The sequence below is a fragment of the Macaca nemestrina genome, chromosome 12, assembly GCF_043159975.1.
Source record: "Macaca nemestrina isolate mMacNem1 chromosome 12, mMacNem.hap1, whole genome shotgun sequence".
NCBI lineage: Eukaryota > Metazoa > Chordata > Mammalia > Primates > Cercopithecidae > Macaca > Macaca nemestrina.
In genome coordinates this window covers 123,275,104-123,298,700 of record NC_092136.1, presented here as the reverse complement: position 1 = coordinate 123,298,700, position 23,597 = coordinate 123,275,104, and the positions used below count along the sequence as shown (strand labels likewise).

The 23,597-nt window shown below is 46.3% G+C and overlaps 1 protein-coding gene across 8 annotated transcripts in view; it reads right to left on the bottom strand.

The window, feature by feature from the left end:
* LOC105476321 (GRAM domain containing 1B) overlaps nt 1–23,597 on the bottom strand; it is a 274,233-nt gene that overhangs the window by 98,215 nt on the left and 152,421 nt on the right. Inside the window, exons 1-2 of one of the 8 annotated variants that reach the window (XM_024791092.2) lie at nt 18,122–18,244; nt 17,462–17,505 (exon numbers count right to left, since the gene is read on the bottom strand). The exons of 6 other annotated variants lie outside the window; for them this stretch is intronic. Coding sequence is in view for 1 of the 2 variants with exons in the window: in XM_071075750.1 (XP_070931851.1) it covers nt 1,632–1,654 (23 nt within the window). In the remaining variant the exon portion in view is untranslated. Of the gene's footprint in view, nt 1–1,631; nt 2,179–17,461; nt 17,506–18,121; nt 18,245–23,597 lie in introns of those variants that run through there. One more of the 8 variants, XM_071075750.1, reaches the window with a different exon arrangement.

Sequence of the window (23,597 nt, the reverse complement as noted above, 5' to 3'; positions counted from 1 at the left end):
AGCTACCCCTCAGCCCCAAGCTGGGTGTGCTGACAGCAGGGGTGCGGAAGGATGCTGAGCGATTTCTGATGAAGAGCCCAGTGTCCCTGCAGCCCCTGGGCTTTTCTGGGAGGCCGCATCCAAGCTACAGACCAAGCACGGCTCTACTGAGGAATAAAGAACAGCTTTAGCTGCTGGTCTGGACCTGGAACTCCCAGTGACAATAAACTCTGCTCATAGCCTCCCACCCAGAAAGAATGGGGTACCAGACCCCCAGAAAGCAAGGACTAAACATAAGAGAGAGGGACAGCAAAACTTGAGGAAAAGAAACTCCCAGCTGGGGGTAACTGGTGCTCCTCACCTCTTGGGGCCTCGCAGTTCTTGAGAGTTACACTTGCAGAAACTAAGCACCTCCCTTTGCCTTCTGCAAAGTGCCTTTTCAAGACCCACTAATGGACCCTCTTCCCTAAAGGAGGAGGGCTGGACTAGACATTCTGTCAGGGTTTAATCTAGGGTAGAGGTGCCTGGAAAGCCAAATGTGGCCCAGAGCCAGGTTAGGACCCCATGCCTTAAATCACTCAACATCCATACCTGACTCTGAAAATCAACCTTTCATTCAGCGATGTGAGCTGCCACCTCCCCACCCCATGCGTGGACAGCCAGCCGCAATGAAGGCAGGGACTCATCCCTGCAGGGAGCTCTCCCAAGCTCATCCTCCTCCTCCTACCCTCCACCCTCTTCAGGGAGAGAAAGCTCCCTCCCCAGTCCAAGGAGCCTTTCTCCTCTGAAGGAGGCCTCAGGCAGCCTCACATGCCACCCTGCAGGGGTACCGGATCCCTGGTATGGCAAAGTTTTCCAACAAAATCTGCAGTTTCTCTACCAGATAAAAAGCCAATTCACCTGCCCATGCAATCTCCTTATTGGGTCAAAAAAGAGGGAGAGGTGAAGGTTTTATTTTTTAAATGGAAGGTAAAAATATTCTGACTACTTCTGTAGCTAGAATACAGCTACTCCCACACCCCAAGCAAGAGATGCCTTTAATGTCCCAATATTAAGCCCAGGAAGAGGCACCTGCCAAGGCCCAAGGTGAGTGTTTGCGTTGGGGTAGGCAGCGGCCCACTTGCCTCTGGACACCAGGCATCCTAGAAGATGGAGCCTGGCCCCTCAGAGGGATGCCCCTAGGGACTGCCTGCCCTAAGCAGCTGACGTGAGAAAGGGCCCCCGCGGCCCCGCAAAATCACGTGTTGGTCAGGGCTCAGGAAGAGTACAACCGCACCCCCAGCCTGATGCAGACGCACAACACCTCGCCAAAGGGAAGGGCTGTTTCTCTATTATCAAGTTCCCTCTGTGCACACCACTCCTCACGTACTCGAAGTTGGAGAACCTTTTAGCTGCAGTTTGGTTCTCTCCACTGCCCCCCAACTTCCACAAAACCCCTGCCCTCGAAGAAGGTAAGGAAAATACAGAAGCAGTATAGAAGCTGGAGGAGCCAGGGAGAGTACCCCAACTTTTAAAGTGCCTAGTCCCCACATCTGAACCCCTCGATGCCTGGTGAGATGGCATCAATGAAGGGGACCTCTTGAGGGTGCTGGGGGGAGCACAGGGCTGAAGAAAGGCAGAAGAGGAAGGCTCCCTATCCCTCCTCTACTTACCAGGAGAGCTTGAATCCTTTCATTAGTACAGTCACGATAATCCACTGACCGTGTCCTTAGCATCCCCGTTACAGCTCCGGAGGTCCCAGGACATATTGGAAAAGATGACGAAGTCCCAAAAGAACAGAATCCCATGTAATGTGACTTGAACACAGAAAGAGAAAGAGAGAAAGGGAGAAAGAGCCAGAAGAACTGCTGCCACTGCCCCTTCTTCCCCGTTTCCCAGCTGAAAGCTGGGCTTGGAGACGAAGGACAGATTCTGCAAATCCAGCCTGGGGCTGGAGCCGCCTGCCCGAGCTGTGGCTGTCGCTGCCAGTTTCTGATGAGGATGGGTAACGCTGGCAAGGCTGTGCGAAACAAACCCTGGACTTGCCGTCAACAGCCAGGCGGGCCGGCTGCCCCCCACCCTCACCTCATACCGGCTCTGAGCTGCTTTGGGGAAGGAAGCCAAGGAGAGCCTGGGAGGAGAGCACAAACCTAGCAGAACCTGCACCTCTCTTCCCCCAGGCGGCAGCTCCCGCAGCTCCATATAATCTCCTAATCAATGCAGTACTCAAGCAAAGCACTGCCAGCCACTTCCGCCCATTTAAAGACACAGCACACGTTTAGTCCCAGGATGGGACAGAATATCAGGGAGAGGGTGTATGAGGAATGTGGTGCCAGGAAGGAAGAGGAGGGGGTAGAAATATCTGAAGATGAGCACTTCTATCAGCATCCACCCAGGGGTTAAAACGCCCCACCCCTGCCGGAGAGGAGAACCTGGACCCTAGTTCCTCTGCACACCTCTGGAATCCAAGCAGACTCAGAGGCCCCGAGGTACGTGCCTGGGGCATCCAGGCACACAAGACCACCTTAAATAAAATCCTCACCCTCTCCCCAGCAAGGCGGGGCAAGCAGGGCCACGTGCTCCCAGGCAGTGTGCTGCACACAGAATGCACAGTTCTCTCCTCCTGCTGGGGAAATTGCCTGACTTCTGGAGGCAAGGTGAGGCAGCAACTGCTGGTGGCAGGGCAGCACATTGTCACCTGGGGCCAGGGATCCTTTTAAGGTGACCGACTACAAAGGCCTGGTTTAGGATTTAAGCCACATGATCACCAATCCTGGGCTCCAAGAAGATGCAGACCAGCCACAGCGCCCCAGTAAGGCAGGACCAGGATTTTCAACTCTAGCTGGAACGTAACAGTTCACTGAGAAGGGGGAAGAGGCTCCTCCTAAATCAGATCCTCCAGGCTGGGGCCTGGGAGTTCCAGTACCAACAGCTTCCCTGGCTGTATGATTCCTTTCTCTCTTTCCCTGCATTACTATCTGGGTCAGTAATGCGGATGGGTGACAACGAACAAAGAGATTAATTATGAAATAGCAACCTTCAACTGAACCATGATAATAAAGCTTTACGCGGAAACTTGCTCCAAAACAATCAAACCATAACAAGCCTTTACCCTAAAGTTTGCCCATAAAACAATCTGCAGACATCCTCTTGCTGTATGGACATCATCTATACTTGACCCTCTAAAGTGAGAAAAAGTGATCATCTCTCCTTTGGCCAAGCATGGTGGCTCATGCCCGTAATCCTAGCACTTTGGGAGCCCAAGGCGGCGGATCCCTTGAGGTCAGGAGTTTGAGACCAGCCTGGCCAACGTGGCGAAACCTCGTCTCTACTAAAAATACAAAATTTAGCTGGGCGTGGTGGCACGTGCTTGTAATCCCAGTTACTCGGGAGGCTGAGGCAAGACAATCGCTTGAACCAGAGAGACAGAGGTTGCAGTGAGCCCAGATCCCACCACTGCAATCCAGCCTGGGCAACAAATCTGCTTTGTTCTTTTTAGAGGATAAGCACCATGGAGACAAGGGCTGTGTGTCGTTCAGCTAGCTCTATATCCCCACTGAGGAGGAGGGCTTGGGTATTGTAGGGGTACTAGAAGCAAGCATTGAAGTGACCTTACTCAAACCGAACTAAAAACACCATGTTATCTCTCCAATGTCCACATGGTCCAGAAGAAACACTCTTTAAGGTATACTAAGCTTTTGTGACCTGATTCCACTAGTAAAAAATGAAAGAAAAAAGTAAGGTATACTGAGTTTTCAGAAAGGTGTTCCCGAAGCAGCCCTTGGCTGCGGAATGGATCTATCCATAGCCCCATGCCAGACAACCCTCAAATGCTGCCAGGACTTCTGAACACATCCGAAGTTACGTTTTTAAAGCTCCTGGAGCCTGTACCCAGGCCATACTTTCAGCACAGATACTGAAGGGATGCAACAGATTCCAGAAGTACAAAGAGTTGTCCTTTGTGACCCAGATAATTCACTCAATGGAAATACCAGGTCATGTGATCCAGCCCCGAGGCAAATGTCCCTGAGAGTACTCCAGGTACACGTGAATACTGTATTCTCATCCTGGCCCATCAACTGCTCTGATCACAAGTAACACATAAGGATCAAAGATGTCCAAGTACTATATTAAAAACACATTACTGTAACTGTAAAAGTTTTTGGCTTTTGCTCTAGCTGTTTTTTGTTTTTTTTTTTTAACTACAAAAACAAAACTCCACAAAGTCAACTCCTTCTCAACTACTAAGAAGAGTATATTGAGGGTTAGTTATGTCAGGCATCAAGCTAAGCATTTTGCATGTATTCTCTTACTAAATCCTCATATCCATGGTATAAGGCAGTACCTCACGATTTTTCAGATAATGCCACTGAAGACTAACTGTAGTGTCTTTTTTATTTATTTTTTTTTTTGAGACGAAGTCTCACTCTGTCGCCCAGGCTGGAGTGCAGTGGTGCAATCTCAGCTCATTGCAATCTCTGCCGGCCGGGTTCAAGCAATTCTCCTGCCTCAGTCTCCTGAGTAGCTGAGATTATAGGCGCGCACCACAGTGCCCAGGTAATTTTTGTATTTTTAGTAGAGATGGGGTTTCACCATGTTGACCAGGCTGGTCTCGAACTCCTGACCTCAGGTGATCCACCCACCTCAGCCTCCCAAAGCATTAGAATTGCAGGTATGAGCCACCCCGGCCAGCCTAACTGTAGTGCCTTAATTTGCCTAATGTCAAACAGCTAGCAAGCTGCAAGTCTGGAATTTGAAGGCAGGCATCCCTAGCTCAAAAACCTATTGTCTTAATCAATATGTATGTTTATAAAAAATTTCCTTCTCTATCAGACAAGCTGGTTTATAAAAGCTTACATGCTCCCAGGAGAAAAAGAATCCAGGCAGTAAGTAAAAAAGAGACTAAACCAAGACTAAATCTCTTCTGTTACTGATGAGTTAGCTGGCTTTAGTGTCTGTGTGTGATGTGAGGAACCCAAAAGGGAAGGAAGAACAGGAGAGCCCACTGGGTTGAGTGACCATCATCTGCCTCGAATTCCCCTTGGCTCTCTCTTGTTTCTGAAACAGCGCTTCTCACAGGGCCCTGGAGACAGATTCCACTTTTGTGGTCCATAAAGAAAACTCGGCTGGCCATGGTGGCTCACACCTGTAATTCCAGCACTTTGGGAGGCTGAGATGGGTGGACCACCTGAGGTCAGGAATTCGAGACCAGCCTTGCCAACATGGTGAAAGCCCGTCTCTACTAAAAATACAAAAATTAGCCACACATGGTGGCACACGCCTATAATCCCAGAGACTTGGGAGGCTGAGGCAGGAGAATCACTGGAACCTGGGAGGCGGAGGTTGCAGTGAGTCGAGATCATGCCACTGTACTCCAGACTGGGCAACAGAGCAAGACCATCAAAAAAAAAAAAAAAAGAAGAAGAAAAGAGAAAGAAAATCTCAAAAGGTGATCCAAACACAGCTTTGAAGAAACATGGAAATGCTTTCTGAGGTAAAGACTAAGACCAAGTGAGATGGGAAAAATGTTCCTCATCTAACTTCCCTCTTTATCTTCTCACCTCCGTGAGAAGCAGTCTCCATGGTTTGAAAAGTTCCTGGTTAGTAAATCGCAAGCAGTAACATAACCTCTAAGAATGAATACACAGATTCTCCTGCTTCTGCCTGACTCCCTGCAATCTGGCTGCTCCCCGACATTTGCATTTCAGGAAGGATAAGAATTGCTTAGAGGAAACTAGATTGCAAAGACTTCCATTTCTGGCACTATGGCATATACACAGATAAAATAGAAAAAAAAAAGAAATTAAAAGTGCTTGATGAGCTATCAAAAAAAAATAAGAAATATTTAAAGGTCAAAAATGTAGTGATGGCAGAAAATAGTGAAACTAGGCTTCAGTTTTCAGGGCCTCCCAGAGCACACTAGAGATAACTCCCAAAGCCCACAAGTGGTGAGAGAATCCAGAGGCGATTGCCTCATAAAGTGGGTGCCAGTGGACTACACTCTCACTGTAAGGATGCACTTGAAAGAAATGCACAAATGCTGCCCAGGAACTAAAAGGAAAATTGCCTGCCCTAAACCTTGATGTTGAACAAAGGAGGAAGAATAATCTCCTCTGATAAATCATAATCACAAACTGACTCTTACACTGATTGCACCCTGAGAGTTTCCTAAACAACTGACCCAGAAACAATTCCCATAAAGGAAGAAAATGACAGATTCAGCCACAATAAAGTTAAAAACTTCAATCATCCAAAGAGATCATAGAGAGAAAAGACAAGGCTGTTCTAAGAGAAAACATTTGCAACACATATTGCTTGAGAAAGGAACTGTCCACAGAATTTATTAAAAATTCCTACAAACCAATGAGAAAAAGAAGGATAATTCTGAAAACAGACAAATGATTTGAGTTAGCATTTTCAGAAGAGAAAGCAATAAACATATAAAAAGGAGCTCAATTCATTAGTACTCAGGAAAATATAAATTGGAACTCTAGTGAGATGTCATCACATACTCTTCCCATTGACAAAAATTAAAAATCAAATAATATCAAGTGTTGGAAAGGAGCTAGTAGGAGTGTATACTGCTTCAACTCCCTAAGAAAATTATGTGGTATTATGTAATAAAGTTGGATGATTGCATCCTCTAACACCTAACAGTTCTACTCCAATAATGGAAGCAACTCACATTCGGAGGCATGCACGAAAAACTTTAAATAGCATTCCACCTAACAACAAAAGCAAAACAAAAACCCTGAAAACAAATGTCTATCAACAGAAAGGATACATGCCTTGTGTTATCTTCTTAAGGTGGAACAGTACACAGCACTGAAAATGTATAAAGCAGTCACATGCAATGGAGCAGAACAGGTGAGAGGTACTCCTGCAATTGTCATTTCTTCTTTATACTTTATACATATTTTATATATTTTATAAATATTATTTGTTTGTTTTCTTTTTTCTTTCTTTCTTTTTTTTTTTTTTTTTTTGACAGGGTCTCACTCTGTTGCCCAGGCTGGAGTGCAGTAGCATGATTATGGCTCACTGCAGCCTCCACCTCCTGGGCTCCAGTGATTCTCCCACCTCAGCTTCCTGAATAGCTGGGATTGCAGACAAGCACCACCATGCCCAACTAATTTATTTTTATTTTTATTTTTTGTAGAGATGGGGTTTCGCTGTGTTGCCCAGATTGTTCTTGTACTCCTGGGTTCAAGCAATCCACCTGCCTTGGTCTCCCAAAGTGCTGGGATTGCAGGCGTAAGCCATCGCGCTCTCCCTATATATTATTTTGTATTAGCTAATTATTCAATGCAAACAATTTTAAAATAAACAGAGTAATTAGAAAACAACTGAACATCAATCCTTTTTGGGTTTTTATAAACAGGCTTGATAAAGAGGGGGTGAGGCACAGGGGTCTAGACAATATTTTGTGTTACCTGAATTTTCACAAATATATGTTCACAAAAATTGGCCTTTCTGAGTTCACTAATTTAATGAACATGAAGTTGGTTTGATTTGTATTACTCCAAGCCTCTTGTTACCACGGTTTCTTCTGAACTTTACTGGGTTTAGAATGGAGGCTGGAAACAGTTCAGCTTTTTCCTTTTGATTTCAGCTGCTTTGACTTTCTGTTGGTCTTCTATGAGTCTTAAAGTCTCGCCTACCCTGGTACTGTTCCTTTCCTAATCCAACAAAAACACAATTGGTGTTTCTTGCCTCATCCATAAATGGGGACTAGAATGGTAAGAGGTCACCAGAGCATGCTATTGTTGACCTTGCCTACAGACACCCAGGACCACCCAGCCAAGGGAAACCTGGAAGCTGTGAACTCAAACGCCACAATATCAGGTCCTATCTCAGGCTTCTGCCATTGAGTGGCAGAAGCCAAGGGAGAATTCAGCCCTCCTGCCTCCCACCTCCTCATCTGGAGCTCTTTCCACCACTAGAATCCCATGACCTTGGGTAAGCCTCCAAGCCTCTGGCTCCCTATCTGGAGCAGAAAATAAATGACAGGATCCCTGAGGCTCTCCTTCCAGCTCAAATTCTTGCATTCTGTGCTGCTCTCCCTACGCGTCCCGCTTTGCTCCAGGAGCAGGAGCGGAGCAGCGCTGCAGTACCAGGGCATAGCTGCATGCCTCTAGTTGCTGGGAAATCTGGGGCAGAGCAGTTCTGCAGTCACACGTTGGGGAATCAAAGCTCCAAGCTCAGGCAGGGGAGTCATCAGGCTTTGAGAGTGTTATATTTAAGGAGCATTTTGGAGGTCAGGAAGCAAGTGAGAGAGGAGCAGCAGGGGAGGAGCAGCCTCCTAAACACTCCATTTCCACAACAAGGCTCTTTCTAGTCCTCCAGCCAAAATCCGCTTCCAAACTGCACTCAATAGAGAGCCTGTGTGAGCTGACCAGCAGACGGCCAGGGCTGCACCCCGATCAGGTGCTCCCCACCACTTCCCTGTCCTCTCCCTCCCTTGGCACTCTCCTCTCCCCACCCTCTGCCACTATTAGTCACCGGCTCTGGGGTGACAGTGTGGGCTGCAGGCATTGGCCTTGCCTTCTAGCCTGTTCATCTGTGTCAGCTCCCAGCTTGGAGCCTCCAAAGCCAGCCCCTCCCCTCCTATCCTTGGTACCCTTATGCACACCCCTGCCCTCCAGGCCCACTGTCTGGGTGAAACAGTGCTGTGCAGGGCAGGCACGCGGCCAGAGGGCTGGCAAAGGGTGGCAGGCTTGGGGGCAGAGCAAAGCGGGGCTGTTTGCTTCAAGAATGCTTCCTTCTGGCCAGGCGTGGTGGCTCATGCCTGTAATCCCAGCACTTTGGGAGGCCAAGGCAGGCGGATCACGAGGTCAGGAGATTGAGACCATCCTGGCTAACATGGTGAAACCCTGTCTCTACTAAAAAAAATACAACAAAAATTAGCCCGGCGTGGTGGTGTGCGCCTGTAGTTCCAGCTACTCAGGAGGCTGAGGCAGGAGAATGGTGTGAACCTGGGAGGTGGAGCTTGTAGTAAACCGAGATTGTGCCACTGCACTCCAACCTGGGCGGCAGAGTGAGACTCTGTCTCAAAGAAAAAAAAACCAGAATGCTTCCTTCTGCCTCTATGACCTCCTGGATTTACTGAAGGCACTGGAGTTAAAAAATAAAATGAACAGAATCACCTCCCGCCAGGCTTCTTTGCCCCTCCTTCACAATCTCCTAATCCAGAATATTCCTTCAGGTAATAAACAGGATAGGCAATATCAAAGCCAAACTCCACTCAGCTTGTTTGTGCCCCTAGGAAGAGAAGGAAGCAAGACTGAGGCAGTCAGGGCTTCCCTGTTTGGCTGTGATCCTCTGATCACTCTAGAATCTAAAGGGGTCGCACAAACCTTATGCACAGTGATTCTCACAGCAGCCCAGTGAAGTGCTAAACCACACTTAACACAAGACATGCAGGCTCAGTGAGGTCTAGTTATCTTCCTACTAGTATTGCCATTGCTAGCCGCTCTATAAGGTTGTAACTGGTAAAAAGAGAAAAAAGGAAAAGGTATGAACACCATACCTGAGAATCACAAGCCCCCTCATGCAACTCAGGGTAAGGAAACCCCTTAGCCAGGACATACATTGGGATCACCTCCCTCACTGAACTCAGTGCAACACCCAACTAAGCTTTCTCTCTTCCCCCATTTAAGCAGCCATTGATATCCCTTCTCCAGGGATATCTTGTCTCCTCCAGATGAGGAGACAAGAGCTCTGTCTGGTAATGGAAATCCCCAAAGAGGACTCCCCCCTCTATCCCACTTTCCCCTTCACCTCTAAAATCATCCTCCCGCTTCCTGAATGCTTGACTGCCTGACTAGTGTTGGTTTCTCTGCATGCTTGCTCATCCCCGTGTCCTGGATCACAAGACCCCTTCTGCTGGTGCACAGAATGGTGGCCCCAAGGAGGTAAGAGCCCTGCTGTCAGAAAGATGCACACACCTCAGAGAAACCCCACAACCAGGAGAGGGGCTGCCGCCTGAAGTCACTCATCATCCTAATTACACACGTAACAAAGGAAAACACCCCTCCTGCCAGATGGAAGAAAGGAGGCAGATTTCTCATTACCCCCGTGGCTCCTCCTGGTTTATCCTCAGGAGAAATTCAGGGTGACTGATGGTGTTAGGGACCCGGGAGGGTGCTTATAAACTCAGGTTCTCTCTGGGAGGAGGCACCCATACACCCACAGCCAGCTGCTTCCTGTTGTCTTCCCACCAAATGGGGATTTCTGCTTCTTCCACTAAATTACGTATCAGTATTACCATTTTTTAAAATACAGATGAATTGAGCGTTAACTCATTTTAAAAGTGAAAGTTGCCTGGCCAAGGACACAGTAAGAATCTATTTATTGTTGGCAGAGAAACTGCTCGATGATAGGACAAGTGCAGAAAAACCGCATTCTTCACTGAGCTGGGACTGACACCACCCCCAGTGGTGTGTACTGTGGTTTAGCACCGGGATTCTAGAATTAGCCTTGAGTTCAAATCTATACTTAATAGCTAGGTGACCTTGAGCAACTTACTCCATTTCTCTAAGCCTCGGCTCCTTCATCCATTAAAAAGGTGAGGATGACAAGCACCCATCAGGTTGCTATGAGGAGCGGATGACACTAAGAGCAAGTAAGTGCTCAATACATTTTCACCACTGCTATGATTATTCCCAGCCCGTGTCCACAGAACCATCACTATATACTACAGGAACCACAGGCTCCATTTCCTGCTCCTAATCTACTTTTTCTCCTTTATGTCAACAAATTTTCCAATTTTTCCTATTTTGTTGGGAATATATTTGCATTGTTTTGTGTTCTTTCCATTAGGTCAATCAGCTGTTTATTTTTTCAACAAGAACTGTACTTATGGCTGGGGGTGGTGGCTCATGCCTGTAATCCCAGCACTGGGAGGCTGAGACAGGTGGATCATTTGAGGTCAGGAGTTTGAAACCAACTTGGCCAATATGGTGAAACACCATCTCTACTAAAAACACAAAAATTAGCCGGACGTGGTGGTGTGCACCTGTAATCCCACCTACTCAGGAGGCTGTTGCTGGAGAATTCCTTGAGCCCAGAAGGTGGAGGTTGCAGTAAGCCAAGATCGTGCCATTGCTCTCCAGCCTGGGTGACAGAGCGAGACTCTGTCCAAAAACAGAACCATACTTACGGAGCGTCTAATATGTTCATGACCCAAGCAAATCACAATGATATTTCAAAGTTAGATCCAGAGTTCTCTTTGATCTCTACCAGTCAGTAATCCAACAAGGAAGACAAAAGATGGGCATTAAACTATATTAAATAACACTAACTTAAAATATAAGGCAGTAAGTCTCTAAGAGACACATATCTAATCAGAAGGACATATTATCTCTGTTTTCCAAAATGAACAGGTTTGTAATCATTACACCAACTTTTTTTAATCAACAGACGAGTAACGGTGAATAGTCTCAGCTGACTTACATTGTCTGTTCGTGATACTTCTTGATTAGTCTGGTATTAACACAAAAGAGCCAAAAAAAAAGGGATCCAATATTTGTCATCATCCTTTATGGAGACAAGAGCTTCCTATTTGCATGAGAGGTGTCCAGAAATAGTGCCTTCGGAACATATTGCTACTATCACTGCCAATAAATACAGGTTTACTTGGATGGAGCATCTAATGAGTTCAATTTTAAACAGTTTCATTTCGTCATCGGGACATTTTCTCAACAGTGCTCTAAGGTTAGGGCAGGGGAAGCTTTAAGTTGTTTCAGGCACAGATACCCACTACCCTCTCTCAACATCACAACAGACATGAGACTGGCATATCATGAGTAGACCAAAGTGTTCAGCTTCCATCCATTTTGTGACCAGCACTATTCAGTAAATGCTCTTCCATGCACTGAGCCACTAACTACCTTTGATGATCCAGTGGCATTTGTGTGCTGGTGTGTACCATGATGGGGTTTTTACATGGAGTGGTAATGAATTGAGAAAAATTAGGACAATGTGGTAAACACCAAAAGGTTAAATATGTTGGCTGGGTGCAGGGGCTCACACCTATAATCCTGGCACTTCGGGAGGCCAAGGTGGGCAGATCACTTGAGCTCAGGAGTTTGAGACTAGACTGGGCAACATGGTGAAATCTTCGTTTCTACTAAAAATACAAAAATTAGCTGGGTGTGGTGTTGCATACCTGTGGTCCCAGCTACATGGGAGGCTGAGGTAGGAGGATTGCTGGAGCCCAGGAGGTGGAGGTTGCAATGAGCTGAGATCGTGCCACTGCACTCCAGCCTGGGAGACAGAGCAAGACTCTGTCTGAAGAGAAAGAAAGAAGGAAAGAAAGAAAGAGAGAGAGAGAGAAAGAAGGAAGGAAGGAAGGAAGGAGAGAAAGAGGAAGAAAGAAAGAGAAAGAAAAAGAAAGAGAAAGAAAGAGAGACAGAAAAAAGTTTGAATATATTGACAGCATGACCTTCTAAATTTTTTGTTTAAATATTCTTTAAATATACATATACACAGTGGTGGTAGTTCTATATTTTAGTTTAGTTGCTAGCTTTCATAGGTAAAATAAATAACTGGTAATTCTTTGCTGGTCTGCCAATGTTTTTCAATCTCTCCACAAAATCCAGAAGTTCAGACTCCCCTGTGAAGAAGGCTCTCCGTTCTAAGACCTCACCCTATAAGGAGAGCCTCTGCCTCTCAACTGCTGTGATGGGGCATCTGATTTTTTTTGGATTTTGGAATATTTGCAGGATACATAGTCAAATCTGAAGTCTGAAATGCTCTGACGAGTATTGCCTTTGAACGGCATGTTGGCACTCAGTACGTTTCAGGTTTGGGAGCATTTCTCATTTCAGATTTTCAGATCTGAGATGCTCAACCAGTACCACTCCCTAACCTCGGACACAAATTTCTTATTGTTCCTGAACAATTTCACCTAGATATCTCACAGGCAGTTCAGAGCCATCATGAATAAAGGAAACTCCTCACTGTCCCACTGTCTCCTCCCAACTCTGACCTCCTGTATCGATCTCAAATCACCTCACCAGCTCCAAGTCACCCAGTCAGAAACCAACAATTCACCCTAGACTCCTCCTCTTCCATCTCGCATTTAATTAGGAACTACATCATGTCAATTCTAGCACCTGAAATATGACTAGAGTGTGCTTCTTGCTGTCAGCGTTCACCCGCCTTTCAATTCTTACCTTTAGGTTTGTAGTTGCAGTTAGCCTCTCCTATTTGTTCATTCACCAGATATTTATTGAGCATCTATCATCTGCCAAGTAAAATGCTAAGTGCTAGGGTTTCTGTGAATTAAGAAACAAAACACACAATCCCAGTCCTCAAGGAGCTCACAGTCTAGTGGGGAGAGATAGATGTATTAAAAAAAAAAAAAGTTATCAGAGATGGAGCAAAACGAGGCAATTATCTTACTTGTCTGCCTCGGAGCCAGAGTAGAGTAACTTCTCAAAAGCAAACCTGATGGTACCTTGAAGTCCTTCAGCTGTTCGCAGTGTCTATGCAATCTTGGCACTGCACGAGCTTTCACAGCGTTTCAGCTCCCTGTTTCTGTTCTGATTTTGACATCTGCCTCTTGTCTTCCACATGCATCCTAGGCACCAGTCCTGCCAAGCTACTTGTCATGCCCTGGACCCTGTCATGTCCATCCGGGGTCCACTGTTCTCTAACAGATCTCTGCACCCATGACCACCATTCAGTGACTATCTGCAGTGTGCCAGACATTAATCCTAAAGCGTTGCATTTAATCCTCATGACAATCCCGGCGTATTGATGGTGACCTCATGGACAAATGAGGAAACTGAGACCAGGGAAGGCCAAGATAATTCACTGGAGTTCACAGAGCCAGAAAGCAACAGGGTCAGCATTTGAACCTAGACATGTCCAACTCCAAATCACAGCCACATCATCTTTCCTCTCGTGTCCACCTGATAAATTCCCACCCACGCTTCAGGTCTCAGATCAAATGTAACTTTCTTTACAAAGCCCTTCATGAACTGTCCAGTCAGGTAATTATTCTGGCTTCCCTGATTTTGAACCTATTACCTTGTATTGCCATAATTTGTTTCTCGTCTGTCTCCCGCAAAGACCCATGACCATCTCTTCACAGTGACTGTGAGCTACCCATCTCTAAGCTCTCCACACTGAACTCTCTCCACTGGCGTACAGTCAGCATTTAATAAACATCTGGTGAACGAATGGGTTCATTAATGCTCCCTAACCTCTTTTCTCAAAGTTAAGACAGAAACTCTTGCCAAGCACAGTGGCTCAAGCCTGTAATACCAGACTTTGGGAGGCCAAGGTGGGAGAATTGCTTGAGCCCAGGAGTTCGAGACCAGCCTGGGCAACATAGTGAGACTCCATTTCTACAAAAAATAAAAAATTAGCCAGGTGTGGTGGCATGCACCTGTAGTCCCAGCTACTCAGGAGGCTGAGGCAGGAGGATCACTTGAGCCAAAGAAGTTGAGGTTGCAATGAGCCATGATTGCAGCACTGCACTCCAGCCTGGGCAACAGAGACCCTGTCAAGAAGGAAAGAAAGGAAAGAAAGGAAAGAAAGGAAGAAAGGAAGAAAGGAGAGAGAGAGAGGAAGGAGGGAGGGAAGGAGGGAAGGAGGGAAAGAAGGAAGGAAGGAAGGAAGGAAGGAAGGAAGGAAGGAAGGAAGGAAGGAAGGAAGGAAGGGAAAGAAAGAAAAAAGAAAGAAACAAAGAAAGAAAAAAGAAAGAAAGAAAACTCTCAGTAACAATTCATCATCTACATCTACGTATCTTAACACAGTCAAGTCAGGTTATCAGATGGCACTAGTCTGCAGTGTAACCTTAAAAAGAAAAAAAAAAAAAACGAGTAGTACTATGACAATGCAGTGGAGTAATAGCACCTCAAAATCCAGCCTTCAGAAAGTGAAGTCACACCTCTAAAAGCTCTACTCCAGGAACTGAACAGTCTAATAAGGAATGTTGTCATCAAGACTGACCACACCTCCACCAAAAGCTATTTCATTCCAGGGTAATTTAACCCAGTTCATTGCGGCTAGGGGAGATTCTGGGAATAGTATCTCAGAAATAAAAGGGGAAGCCTGAGATAAGGGGGATGCATTTTTCATGTATTTAGACATTTAAAAAGTGATATTCAAATTGTATGTAAATTACTTACAAGCTGCTTTTATGCATTATCAGAGATTCCAGGACATTGGCCGTAATATGTAAGTTCCTCTTGTACCTGGGCTTTGTACCTAGGCTACAGAAATAGGCTCTTTATGGGAGCATCTTGATCAGTTAAAAGTTCTTAAACTTTTTTGAGTAATAAGCCTTCTGGGGAGCTGATGAAAGTCAAGAATACTCTCCCCAGAAAAATGTACAGAAATACAAAATTCTGCCTACCAACAAGGGGGGCTCGTGGACCCTCTCCCAAAATCCATCCAGAGCCCTGAATGGTTCACAGGCACAGATTGAAAATGCCTGAAGTAAACTTCCAAAGGGTCTGGATTAGAGAAGGTTAAAAAAAAAGATTCACAATGCTGCTGTGAAATGACATCAGTTTCTGTTAGCCAATCAGATTCTCTGTTGGTCAAGGTTCTGCAAGTAAATGCCTCAGCCTCCTCAGTAGCTGGGACTACAGGTGCATGCCACCACACCTGGCTAATTTTTTATTTTTTGCAAAAATAAAACAGAACGATCCAACTCTAACATCTGATGCTATACCTGCTTAAATCATGTGCAATCTGGACTAAGGGAAAGCAAGGGCCTAAGTAAAATCAGGCTGTTTCTGCCTCCATATGCAAATACAAACTAAACAGACCTTTCCAAACTAACCACAGAATAAACCCCCAAAATCCCCAGACCACACCTTTTCCAGAGCACTCGCCACCACCATCTCCTGAGAGCCAGCTGGTTGATAACAAACCACCTACAACTTCAAGAGCTAGTTCACTAGAGGGTTTGCAAGGCCCTGGTGAAGACGGACAGCAGCATTCCCACCACACAGCAAACTGCTTGCAGCAAATTGTTTTGGATCCAAACACAGTTGCAGATGCCTGCTTTCATGGCCGCCACTGCCCACTGTCAAGGTAGTATAAGCACTTTGCAACACTCCATATTCAAAGGGGCTATTCAGATGTTTGTGGAAGACAGAAAAAGAGAGAGGAAGGGGAGACAGAGGAGGGAATGGGTCCAGGAAGACCTGTTCTCATTTAGTTTGCTCTCTCTGACTCCTTTTTAAGAAAACTGAGAATTTGACAGACCTAAACTGATTAAAACAACAGATGTGTGTAATTTTCACCTTTGTGCAGACCAGGAGATGGAAGCCCAGAGAAGTTAAGTGACTTGGATCTGATCACACAGCCTGCAGGGCTGGGAGGAGCAGAAAACCAAGTTCTATGATTCCCACAGACATGTCCTAACCACTATAACACATTCCTGCCGGTTCATGCTGGCAACAGACTTGCCGCTTGGGTGTCCTCTCTCATTCTTCCTCCATACACAACACAGGGTACCCAACCTGCTCCAGAAGTCTGAACCTTGTCCAGTCTTCCATCTCTGAGAGAAAGGAGACCCTGCCATCTGGCCAAAAAGCAAGGCTCCCAAATGAAAGGCTGAGATATTCAGGAAGGATTACACATCTCTTCCTGCACACTGGAGCTGGGGTTGGGGCTGCACAGACTAAGCCTCCTTAGATGCCCCCATCCACTCCCAATGGCTCTAACTCCTTGTTTGGAAAAATACACAGAAAAGCAAATTTCAAATTGCAAGCAGGAGCCAGGAGAGATTTGAAAGCTATCTCAGGAACGCCCTCTAGCGTGCCCACAGGGTTCGAGCAGCACAGCACCCAGGCCCCATTCCCTGGAGGTGCCCAGGCCCACACTGCCATTGGGGCATCCGGCGAGCAGTGGGCGGGGACAGCAGCAGCATCTGCCACTCACAAACAAACTCCTCTCCAATCCCAAGGCCAACGTCTGCTGCAGGATGAGAGGCAGTCTCTGCTTTTAAGACGGTCCAGCCCGCACCAACCCCACCCATTCCTTATACAACAGGGAGAAGGAAAAGAGAAGCAAACAGAAGGTAAAAAGAAAGTATGGAGGTTGCACAAATGGAATGCAGTGCAGAGAAGAAGCAGAGGAAGAAGACGGAGAGAGAGAGAGTAAAAGAGAGGCGTAACTGAAAAAGAGACAGGATAAAGAGAAACAAAAAATAGGGCAAGACTAAAGAAAAAGAGGGACATATAAGTGAGTGCAGATGAAAGCTACAGATACCTCCACCCTCCACCCTGCACCCCTCATCCACCCACTCCGACTTCCAAGCACACCACGGTGGGGCATGTGCTTTGTAGGACCTGGCACCTCCTCGCCTCTCCTGAGGTCTTGGTGCTCACAACATTTCCCTCCACTCTGACACAGCCCCTGGATGCTCACGAGTGGCGGGCTGAGGGAGAGGAGGAGAGAGAAAAGTGAACCAAAGGCAGAACTCGCCAAGCGAAGCCACTTACGCACAGTGCGGCCGGCAGCATTTCCATCCTACCTTTGCTGTCGCCATGTCAGCCGGCTCCATGATCTCTGCTTGGCCTAAGGAGCAGCGGCACCATCCAGAGAGAAAAGGCAGAGTCACAAACGTCCACCCAGGGAGAACACACCACCCCTCTGGAAGGCTGGGGAAAATAAGACACCTATTTCTACTCTGTGGCCCCCCTGGGACTTCCTCAGTTTCCGGGTAAGAGGTCAGAGTCTGGAGGTCCACACCAAGTAGGGGGGCCCTGTCTCCTGTCTGTGTTCCACAGACACCCAGGAGGCTGAGTCAGGGGGCACTTCCCCTGGCCTGGTACTTCTTCCCAGGAGCGAAGTGTGGGTCTTCCCAGGCTCCCCCTGTTGAGAGGGAGAAGGCACAAAGATGGAGGCCTGCCCTCCCATCACCCCGCCAACTGGTACCCACAGGTCAGGATGAGGGGGGCATGTGGGAAGAGGCCAGCTGGCAGGTAATGAGCAAGAGCTGGGGGGAGCAGGAAGGGAGAAGGTCAGCGGCTGGTGGGGGGCAGGCGGGTGTGAGAACCTCAAGAAGGTGCAGGCACTCGGCTGGAAGCAGAAAGGTGCTGTGCAAGGAAGTGCCGGAGCCACAAAGCCGGAGCCTGGCACGGCAAGGTGGAGAATGCAAAAGGAGAGAAATTCGCCCGGTGAAGCCACTCACCTTGCAATAACATTCAGACTGACTGAGGCCTACACAGGAGCCAGGAGCGGGCGGTTCACACACCCCCACTCCACTCCCAGAGACTCACAGCCTCTGTCTAAAGGTACATGAGAGCAGCCGGCAGCCTGGCTGGATCTGCAGAGGCCCCTGGCTCTCTCCGAGCAGTCTGATTGGAGGAGCAGGATGACTTCATCCAGCCCCATTCATCACTCTAGGTTTCCTGCCCAGCAGGGACAGGCCGCTCGCTTGCAGTGACTACAGCTTCCTCTCTGGCCCACTTTACTCGGTCAACCTGGGATAAGCTTCATCCATGAGGGGAGCCCCGGGGAAGGGGATCAGAGTATCTCAGCCCTATTGGGAAAAGAGGAGCAGGCTGCTCACATTCCCAAGACAGTGCAAGGATTCTTCTTAAAACACAGTACATATATTCACTGTGTGTGTTTGCGGTGCCAGAGCTGGCATCCATACGACAGAGCAAGGCTCCTAGAAACTGGTGAGGAAACGGGGTGTATGCTCTGGTGAGCCACTCATCTTCCTGACAAAAACATGAAAATAAACCCATCCAAATATTTAAAGATATTTCTCCCAATCAGAAAGAATAATCTATAGAAAAACACCCATGTAGTTCCTGAGGCATCGCCAAGTACCTCCCTCCTATCATTTTCCCCCATCAGCTCCCCTGTAGCAGCCCCTGAAACATGCTAACCTTTCTTCTGTTAAGGACATTGGTTCCTTCATGCTTGTTATCTCACATCTACAAAAGGTTACAAGTGAATGGGACCTTACAGCTTCAGCTCCCATTTTGCAGATGAGGAAACAGGCCCAGATAAAAGGCCAAAGGGTCAAAACAAGGATGTCAGTCTCCCAGTGCTCATTTCCATGTAGACTTTACCCTCAGAAATGGTGAGATCCTCAAAGAAAAATGACCCCTCCTTATTTACTTCTTCGTTTCCTCCCCCACACCTACTCCCAATCCAGCCCCCAGACCACAGAAAAAAAAACAACAACAACAAAGCAAGTGTTAGATAGAGTAAAATATAATTTAAAAAAGAAGGCACGGCCAGGCACAGTGGCTCACACCTGTAATCCCAGCACTTTGGGAGGCTGAGGTAGGCAGATCATCTGAGGTTTGGAGTTCGAGACCAGCCTGCCAACATAATAAAACCCCATCTCTACTAAAAATACAAAATTAGCCAGTCATGGTGGTGCACACCCGCAGTCCCAGCTACTTGGGAGGCTGAGGCAGGAGAATCACTTGAACCAAGTAGGCAGAGGCTTGCGGTGGGTCAAGACCATGCCATTGCACTCCAGCCTGGGCAAAAAGAGCAAAACTCTGTCAAAAAAAAAAAAAAAAAGAAAGCAATGATTGCATGATCATTTATTACCTTGCTTCTGTTCAAGTCTGACTTTATAACCAAACAACTCAATCAGGTAGATCAATATAGACTAGGAAAGAGTTTTCCAAAAAATTGATAACACTGACAACACACAGTGTTGTGCTCACGGGTCTGGCTTAACTACAGGAACAATAGCTGTGACAATTCTCATTTATATAGTGCTCCATAATTTACAATGCATTTCTGTTATTGTTTGAATGTGTCTTCCAAAACTCATGTTGAAATTTAATGGCCACTGTAACAGTATAGTATTAAGAGGTAGAAACTTTAAGAGGTAATTAGGTCATGAGAGTGGCCCTCATGGATGGTTTGATTCAGTTATCCTGAAAGTAAGTTAGTTATCATACGAGTGGGCTCCCAATAAAAGGATGAGATCAACCGACTTTCTTCCTGTCTAAGGTACTCTCTTGCCCTTCTGCCATGGGGTAACTCAGCACGAGGCCTTCCCCAGATGCTGGTGTTACGCTTTTGGATTCCCCAGCCTCCAAAACCATAAGCTAAATAAACTTCACTTCTTTTTTTTTTTTTTTTTTTTTTTTTGAGACGGAGTCTCGCTCTGTCCCCCAGGCTGGAGTGCAGTGGCCAGATCTCAGCTCACTGCAAGCTCCGCCTCCCGGGTTCACGCCATTCTCCTGCCTCAGCCTCCCGAGTAGTTGGGACTACAGGCGCCCGCCACCGCGCCCGGCTAGTTTTCTGTATTTTTTAGTAGAGACGGGGTTTCACCGTGTTAGCCAGGATGGTCTCGATCTCCTGACCTCGTGATCCGCCCGTCTCGGCCTCCCAAAGTGCTGGGATTACAGGCTTGAGCCACCGCGCCCGGCCAACTTCACTTCTTTATCAATTACTCAGCCTGTGGTGTTCTGTTATAGCAGCAGAAAATAGAAGATCATTTCCAAATCCATTACTTCCTTGGACACTGAGAACCCTGTCAGGTCAAGACTGTTTCCCCCATTTTAAAGATAACTAACCTGAGATTCAGAGACTCTAAGCAACTTGTCCAACATCACACAGTCAGCAGAGCAGAACTGAGACTCACCCCATATTCACTAAGTCCAATCCCTTTCCACTAAACATCATAATACCAAATTTCCTACCTCTCAACATTTTCTTCCTCAATCTGCACCCAAGTCTTGCTCCCTGTTACTACAGTTCGGTAGAGAACATAAAACCTCAATTTGACACTTCCCTTTGAGGGCTTTTTTTTAAATTGAAGATGGCAAATTATAAAAAATGCATTATTAAACATTAAGAAAAAAATCTTGGGACTATTCAGAGGTTGGTATATATATTTAAACAAATCTCCTATGTCCTATGTACAGTGAAAATTGCTTTTAGATAAAAAGTATTTATCTAAATGAATTTACTCATGTTCACCTTATTTTAATTTATTTTAATTTAACTACTCTGATTTAAACTGAGGTTGGGGGAAGGATGTATATCCTGATACAGGCACACATCCTGTTAGAGGAACATGGTTTTTTTTCCAGCCACAATAAACGGAATTCAACACTTCTCCCATTCATATTCCATCCTACACTAATAAAAAAAAAGGTTGAGGATGACAGTAGTGGAATTTAGGCCAATAGATGGATTCCTTTAGCCTATTGCCTGGTTTCTATAAGCCCTAGACCATGGTCTTGAATATAATAAACTTGAAAAGCCATGAGGCTTTGCTAGCACTGCAGTAGAGGTAATCAATCATACCCCCACCACAAACCAAAGGTGTGGGGGCCATGCCAATCTACATGTCATCTTCTCTGCCCAGAGGCCTGTAACGTTTCTTCTGGCTCTTGCTGAGGCCTGCCATCCTCTTTGTTCCTGGGCTGATAGTCAAATGTACAAACACATGGAGAGCAGAAGGCTAGTATCAATGGAGACGGATGTTCTATCACATCAAAATCACACAGAAATCAGATCCATGTTAATGGGGGTCCACCCAGTCACCTGAATGACCAAAAGCATTTACTGACTCAGTTTTTAAAGAACTGTGATACAGCTCTGGATGGTGAACATGTGCAGAAGGCTTCAGAAGCACCATATGTATATTACACAGCGATTCATACGTCTGAACTTAAAGCAGGAGGAAGAGTGCTGTTAACTGCAGAGTAGACAACCTAGAAGTTAGGGCTGGGCAGGAGGCAGGGGAGAGTCCTAGGCTTTAATGAGAGTGGGGAGAAGTCCCAGAGTCAAAGAAAACTCCAGAAAGAAAAGAGAATGAAAGAGAAAACAGGGTTGGGGAGAGGGGGAGGGGTACTAATGCAGGTTGTCTAAATAAAACCAATTGAATCCCTACCTCTGCTGCTACTAACCAGAAAGGACTTGATCTAAATAATTATTCATAAGATAACTAGTTTCTCTATTGTATGCATTTGCTTTTTGCTTTTTGAACTAGAGACCAGAAGCTCCCTCTTCAGCAACTTAGGCTCATTTCATTTTGCCTAATATTTAATGAAATACAGAAAGAAATGCCTCTTTATAATATCATTCTCTCTCTAGGGCAATTATCTCTACTAATTGCTTTACTTTGGGTATTACTTCCTAACTTCTTAATCACTGTACTTATACACCAAGTTAAAGAGAGACAGGAAAAAAAAAAAAAAAAACAGATGCTTTTGAAAAGAGGCTGGAATGAGTTCTGGCAGGGGTGTGGGTGAAGGGGTTGCGGGAAGTACAAGCACCAAGTTCCCTAAGGACAACTCCAAGGTTGGACACTGCACCTGCTTCTTTAGGAAGAGCCTCCATGGCAGCTGCCTCTTGGGAGGTGGGGTTGCAAGGAAACTGAGTGAGGCTGTTTCAAACCCTGGTCACATCAACCTCCCCCGCTGCACTCTGGGACATGTAGTTCTGAATAACGGGCAGTGCTGCGGCCATGTTTGCATTGCTTACAGAGTGTGCGGCTTGATCTCTCTGCCTGTCCTAAGCCTATAAATACAGATCAAATGCTTTTGCCAAAGAGGTGAAATCCCTTCTTTCAAGAGTCTGGGTGCTGATTGTAAACTGAAAAGATGGTGATGAAACAGAAAGAGATTTACAGAACTACAAGGGACTTGAAATAAGGAAGACCTTGAGAGGTCACTAGATGTAGATGCTCCCTATGTACGTAGATGACAGGTTATCTAGACAGAAGAGAGGGAGAGAAAGAAAGAGGAAGGAAGAAAGAGAGGGAGAGTGAAAGAGAAAGAGGGCAGTGTGTCTGTGTTCCCATGAGGATGTGTATCTGCTTCAGTGCCTTTTCTTTTGTTAACCATCAGCTCCTAGAGGCAGCTAAGCATGAGGAAGAGTTTCAGCTTGAATTCTGACTCGACCACTCACCCACCATCTGTGAATCTTGAGCAAGTTACTTAGCCCTGTGTGCCCCCATTTCCTCATCTATAAGACAGGGATAATAATAATATTCAAGTCATAGGCTGTTACAAAGATTAACTGAGATAACATATGTAAAGGGATTAGAGTTGTGTCTGGCACATAGCAAATATAACCTAAAAGTTAGGTGTTTGTTTTTCATTCAGTGGTTTACCACCTGTCTTCCCCTAATCCATGTGACCTCTTACCCCAGAGCAGGAAAATTTTACATCCTCCACAGAATTGATGATGGTAGAGGTAGAGTGGACAGCAGTCAAACCCACCTGCTGTTTTAGGTGAACAAAGACATCAAAACAAGCTGGGCATGATGGCTCATGTCTGTAATCCCAGCACTTGGGGAGGTTGAGGGGAAGAATCACTTGAGGCCAGGAGTTCAGGACCACCCTGGACAACAGAGTGAGAGCCTCCCGTCTCTACAAAAAAAAAAAAAAAATATTTATTTATTTATTTTTATTTTTTATTTTTTGAGACAGAGTCTCGCTGTGTTGCCCAGGCTGGAGTGCAGTGGTGCCATCTCAGCTCACTGCAAGCTCCACCTCCCAGGTTCATGCCATTCTCCCGCCTCAGCTTCCCGAGTGGCTGGGACTACAGGCGCCCGCCACAACACCCTGCTAATTTTTTGTATTTTTTAGTAGAGACGGGGTTTCCCACGGTGTTAGCCAGGATGGTCTCAATCTCCTGACCTTATGATCTGCCCACCTTGGCCTCCCAAAGTG